Source organism: Bufo bufo, chromosome 3, assembly GCF_905171765.1.
Source record: "Bufo bufo chromosome 3, aBufBuf1.1, whole genome shotgun sequence".
NCBI classification, from domain to species: Eukaryota; Metazoa; Chordata; class Amphibia; order Anura; family Bufonidae; genus Bufo; species Bufo bufo.
Genome location: NC_053391.1, coordinates 100,176,750 through 100,182,749, shown reverse-complemented (window position 1 = coordinate 100,182,749; position 6,000 = coordinate 100,176,750). Strand labels below are relative to the sequence as shown.

Here is a 6,000-nt window from a genome sequence, read left to right as displayed (position 1 = left end):
TAAATTTTGCAGCAAGTAGTCTAATGATTACATTACATCTTAACTCAAAGTGGTCAACCCAGGGTGGTGATCATACTTACCAGGTCCCCAACGCTCCACAGCTGGCTCATCACCTCCCTGGTTTTCTGATATTAGCCTGTTGGAGGGGCACATGACCCCTGTAGTCAATACCTGGCCACTACAGATACCTGCTTTACTTGTGTTATGTGACCATTTGTTGTGACGCAAGGGGAGCAGGTCAGCTCGAAGGCCAGCTATTGGCTGCAGTGGCCACATGCCCCTCATCAACAGGATGTGGATATTAGCGCACCAAGGAGATAAAGAGCCAGCAGTGGAACAGTAAGCACCACTGAGGTTCATCCACTCTGATGTGATGTTGGATAACCCCTTTATCAAGTTCTCTCAATGGATGCACAACACGTGACAGACTGCTGAAATCACGTGTTTCACACGTTCACCAGAAGAGGAGCTTGCTGCTTGTACATTCTACACCACATCTACAGATCATTCACAAAGACAAACAAAATGTTTTTTTATTGGATTTATTACTGTACAGAACATCTGGCGTTGCGTTTAGATGATGCCAATCTAAAAAAAAAAAAAAAAAAAAAATTAGAACACATTTCACACAATCTTGATCATAAAAGGTGCCTGATCAATTCTGATGTGTACAAGAAAAGTTACATAGCAAAGATGGTGCCAACATTTACTTTCTTGTCACTGGGTCAATGGTGCATCAGTGGTTCCTTTGAACACATCAATGTATTCAGACAGGGTAAGTTTACATCATATGCACCAAGTTAGCATTACTGGAGAATATCAGGTTTTGCCAAACATTTGTGAGAAATATGTCAGTAATCCATTACTCATGTAAGAACTTGTAAGTAACACGTTACATGGTTCCAACATCAACGGAGTGACCTTGTAATGTATGACTCTACTGGGTCCTTAAAGGGGTTTTGCCAAGCTCCTGAAACTGATGACCTATCCTCAGGACAGGTCATTAATAGGGATGAGCGTTTATTATGTAGGCCAGAAAACGGAAACCAGACAGACAGATCTGTTATGCTTGGCCATAGACTTCTATAATGACGGCTCAAAACGGAATGACTCTTAAAAACGTCCATTTTATATTCTATTATAACAGAATCCGAAACTGGTTGCACCGGGTATAGAGATATTGATACTTTTGTACTGGTATTGATTCGATTCTGGGATTTGCCTTTTACCAATACTAGGCTGTGCTACTGCGCAGCCTAGTATCAGAACATGGCGTGTGCTGAGAGCAGCACGTGCCATGTTCTCCTCAGCAGCACAGGGGAGAAGGAGGCAGTCTCACCCTCCCCCCTGTGCCACCAATGATGGGAGGGGCTGTGGCCACTGCGCCAATGAAGATAACTAACGTTTAATACAAATACAGGTATAGAGTATCGCAATATTTTTTTGTGGTATCGAAATCAAAATTTTGGTATGGTGACAACACCCTTATTCCTACACCACCTGAACGTCGAACCTGTAAAGTTCGGGTTTGCTCATGCCTAGTCATTAATATTCTAGCAGTGAAGATCTGACTTCCATCACCCACACCAATCAGCTGTTCCCTATAGGCTCTAGCACTAAAACTAGCAGTTTGAATGGAACAGGAAGCACAGCTCCCCTCAGTGTAGTGGTTGTACTGGGTTATTGCAGCTCATCTATTGAAGTGAACGGGAGATAAGCTGTAGTAACCTGGTACAGTCACTACACCGAACAGCTGATTGTGTGGGTTTCAGGTGTTGGACCCTCACTGATCAGGTATTAACATCAGCTCTACACTGCCTTAAGGAGGCTCAGGTCTCCACAAGGCACCCTCTTCTCCCATATAAGTAGGTTGGCATTTCTCAGCGAGTATAACAATCAGGCGGTGGAATTTGGAGGTACAGTATGGGTGCATAGAGTTATATCACTATTCTGTGACAAAGCTGAAACACCTGTGTGAATGAGGCCTAAAGCAGCAGCACACATGAACAGGAAATTTACCTTGTTGGCAACATCAAGGGCATCGTAGTCTGGAGCAAGACGGACATATGCCTTCTTCTCGCCATCAGGCCTGAAAAAATGTTTTTTAAATTTTACATTAGATAGGCTAGTCATACACATACATGCCTTCACTTCTTTACTCATGCATCAGTGGTTCCTTTGGAAACATCAAGGTGACATCAGCCAGAATAAGATTTCCATCATGTGCATATTTACCAGCAGACTGCACGTTCATAGCTTTGCTCGCTCACCTGATGAGCGTGTTCACTTTGGACACGTCAATGTCGTACAGTTTCTTCACGGCCTGCTTGATCTGGTGCTTGTTGGCTTTGACATCCACAATAAAAACCAGAGTGTTATTGTCTTCTATCTTCTTCATTGCCGACTCTGTGGTCAGAGGGAACTTGATGATGGCATAATGGTCAAGCCTAAAAGAGAAGAACATTGAGAACTATTCAATAACAAATGTATTCTCATGAGGAGCCCCTGCCCAAAGTATGATCGTATAATTGTGTATTCCATGCAGATTTACCCTCTCGAACGCAGAAATAAAAACCCAGCACCTGGTCTTTCCCTCTGCCAGTTATATACCAATCCAAATTTGAACTTTGCAGAACTTTACTAATGGGTCAAAACCACCATGAGTGAACAGACCATTGGAGGATCTAAGATCTCATGACTACTTACAAGGAAATCAATGGGGTGTTCAATGGGTCCCAGAGTAAATTGGCCGTTTACTACTTCTGATAGATGGCCCAAATTAAAGAGGTGCAACAGGTTACCGTTACATTTTGATAAGGCATTCATGAGACTTAAATACCAAAGACTCCATTTGGCCCAAAAAACAAAACAAACACCAAAACAAAAACACAACCAGTCTCATGAGTATCAGGTTGGCATAGCCAAGCACTCCCATGAAGGCAGTATCTCCAGTCCCCAGAACTATAGGGAGGTTGAAAATGAGTTGTGTGCAAAGTTTCAAGGGGTAAGCCTTAAAGGGGTTATCAAAGACTATTAAATGTCCCCCATATGCCCAGGCCCCTCACTAAATATACTTGCCTCGCTCCCAGTTCCTGCTTCTCCTCTGGCACGGATGAAAACACCCGATGTCGGGGAGGGAGGTAAAGTCAGCCAATGGCAGGCGGGGATGAGCCTCCCTAGCATCACGGGTGACGCTAGTCCCCGTCACCACCTGCCATTGGCTGCTGCGACAACCCCCCCCCGGATGTTTTCACACACTGAGAAGCAGCAGTGCGGGAAGCCAGGTAAGTAGATTCAGTGTGAGGGGCTCGGGCATATGGGTGACATTTAATAGTCTTGGATAACCTCTTTAAGGCGGTATTAGACTGGCAGATGGTTCATATAGAGGTACTAAGTATTAGGCCTCTTTTACACGAGCGTGTCCGGATGCGTTTCGGCAAACCTGCGCGAGTAGGTACCCAATTGCAGTCATTTTTGACTGATTGCGTTCCGTTGAGTTTTGCACGCGCGTGATAAAAAACTGACTGTGGTACCCAGACCCGAACTTCTTTACAGAAGTTCGGGTTAGGTGTTGTGTAGATTGTATTATTTTCCCTTATAACATGGTTATAAGGGAAAATAATAGCATTCTGAATACAGAATGCTTAGTACAATAGGGCTGGAGGGGTTAAAAAATATCTGTCACACTGCAATACTAATTCACTGCAGTGTAAGGGCAAAGCAATCTGAAGATCTAACATTCAATTCTGCTGGGGGGCTTCAAGTTTAAAAATAAAAATAAAGAAATTGAAATATAATTAAAATTGCCCCCTTAGCAAATAGAAAAGAAAAAAAAATCATTTGCACCTCTGAACCTTTAAAAATTAAATATATTTATCCTGTACTGTGAGTGGCCTAACAGAAAAAAAAAAATGCATGATTTGCAGTTCTCTCATCAATTCACCACCCCCCAAAATTTAGAAAAGTGGTCAAAATGTTAAATTCCAAAATTGTATAAATCAAAACTACAGATCGCCCTGCAAATAAGCCCCTCACAAACGAGGCAACACCCCATCATATCAGCTGTTTCAGTGGAGCTCGGGAACTACACAGCTTCATCCATTGTGCAGTGGACATTCACTTCAATGGGAGCAGCCATGCGAGTACCTGCTCTGGCAACTACACTACGGATGGAGCTGTGAAGTTCTGGGCCGGAGCTGCTCAGCATGGGTGCAGAATGTCACCACCCCCTGACAATCTCATATTGATATATTTTATGGCACACCTAAGTCTGTTAATACCAAGAATTTCACCGAGGCAGCCCCCCTGACTTGAGCATCAGAGCAGTTCATGCTCCGATGCACTCCTTTGCCCTGTGCTGAATCGTGCAGGGCAAAGGCATTTTGAGGAGTTCCGGTGACGAACTGGGCTCTCCTTAGGACCACCAGGCAGAGGCTTCCGCCCAGCAGTGAGCCCAGAGACATCACCAGCACTGATGGGCGGGCTTTAGTGCTGCCCTAGCCTGTAAAACTAGGGCAGTGCTAAAGCCTGCCCATCAAAGCCGGTGACATCACTGCTGGGCGGAAGTCTCCACCCAGCAGTGTGTTATAATAAAAAAAAGCCCAGCGATCCAGGGACCCAGCGCAAGGGAGCGCATCGGAGCATGAACTGCTCCGATGCTCAAGTCATGGGGGGCTGCCTGGGTGAAATTCTGGATATGTCCAGGTTCAGCTCTGAACCCGGACAACCCCTTTAATGAGGCTTTTAATTTGGGATATAAGTATTCTACGCGGTCCTGTCCAGAACATGCCACTCCACTCCTGGCCACAGATCCCTTGACAAAGGTCTTTTGTTGAACCGAAAAGTTGGGACATTATATGGCCTGATAAAAATGTATATGTGGAATTTGTGGATATGAATTGAATATACAAAATGAACTGAAAACTTATATCACAAATTAAGACTTAGGTGTGCCATAGAATCTTTCAAATAGTTGGAATGACCCCTGTCCTCTATGAGCACCCATCTTTGTCACTGTGAGCAGATCAACCTCTCTAATCTGATATTGATGGCCTATCCTGAGGACAGGCCATCAATAGCAAAATCCTGGAATACCCCTGCAAGAAGCACAATACACAACTGTTGTGACATGGGCCTCATTACAGAAAATCAGGCAAATGACATTCAGAAGAGGGTCACAGTATCTAACCCTCTTTTGGTGTACTAAGCGTGTACACATTGCGGTCATAAAGCAGGGTTTTTTTTTATCACAACTTGAGAAATAGCAGCAAGTCTCATGACCACCCGTGTAAATGCACGACTGGGCTTGTAAGACACTAGTGGCACATCAGCAGAAATAAGTGCAATCACAGACATTCAGGCTTTGATCGCTATAAGATACATCATTTGTGCCACTGCTGCATTTATAACTACAAAGTAAGAGTCAATGTCCCATGCGGGAGATGTGTGAAAATGATGATATGCATGCTGTCCAGTATACCCAAGGAGGATGAGGTGGTACTGGTTGCTGCACCCCCATGTGTTACATGAGGAGTCTGACACCAGATTGGACAACCCACTTGCATTTAGCTCATAAGACCACATACTTGTTCCTTGTAGGAGCACTCTTCCTGGGGTACTTGGGTTGCCTCCTAAGTCTCAGGGTCTTGGGCCTCCTGAATGTAGGGGAGGTCCTGATTTTCTTCTTCTTGTGACTGTGTACTCCTTTCAGTACAGCCTTCTTGGCCTTGAGAGCCTTCGACTTTGCTTCAGTCTTGGCAGGGACAGCTGATCAGTAAAAACAGATTCTGTCCGGTTAATGAAACCAATAAATAAGTTATAATATTTAAAAGGGATTTTCTGGAATTTTTATACTGATGACCCATCCTCAGGATAGGTCCTCACTATCTGATCAGTGGGGGTCCGACAACCAGGACCCCTGCTGATCAGCTGTTTTGAGAAGGCACAGCACCGTATATTGGCTGTGCTTCGTATAGCAGCTCAGCCCCATTCACTTCTATG

The 6,000-nt window shown here is 44.4% G+C and overlaps 1 protein-coding gene and 3 non-coding genes across 4 annotated transcripts in view; all 4 read right to left on the bottom strand.

Moving 5' to 3' along the window:
- Window positions 1-517: 517 nt before the first annotated feature.
- The window catches only part of RPL23A (ribosomal protein L23a), a 7,340-nt gene continuing 1,857 nt past the window's right edge, over window positions 518-6,000 (bottom strand). The window contains exons 2-5 of the mRNA XM_040423402.1: window positions 5,586-5,766; window positions 2,271-2,447; window positions 2,020-2,089; window positions 518-588 (exon numbers count right to left, since the gene is read on the bottom strand). Coding sequence (XP_040279336.1) covers window positions 574-588; window positions 2,020-2,089; window positions 2,271-2,447; window positions 5,586-5,766 — 443 coding nt within the window. The 3' untranslated portion in view covers window positions 518-573. The remainder of the gene's footprint in view (window positions 589-2,019; window positions 2,090-2,270; window positions 2,448-5,585; window positions 5,767-6,000) is intronic.
- On the bottom strand, window positions 732-796 carry LOC120996819. Its single transcript, XR_005777920.1, has one exon. It is a non-coding gene; the product is annotated as a small nucleolar RNA SNORD42 (small nucleolar RNA).
- LOC120996820 lies at window positions 2,162-2,229 on the bottom strand. Its single transcript, XR_005777921.1, has one exon. It is a non-coding gene; the product is annotated as a small nucleolar RNA SNORD42 (small nucleolar RNA).
- On the bottom strand, window positions 5,321-5,392 carry LOC120996827. Its single transcript, XR_005777926.1, has one exon. It is a non-coding gene; the product is annotated as a small nucleolar RNA Z17 (small nucleolar RNA).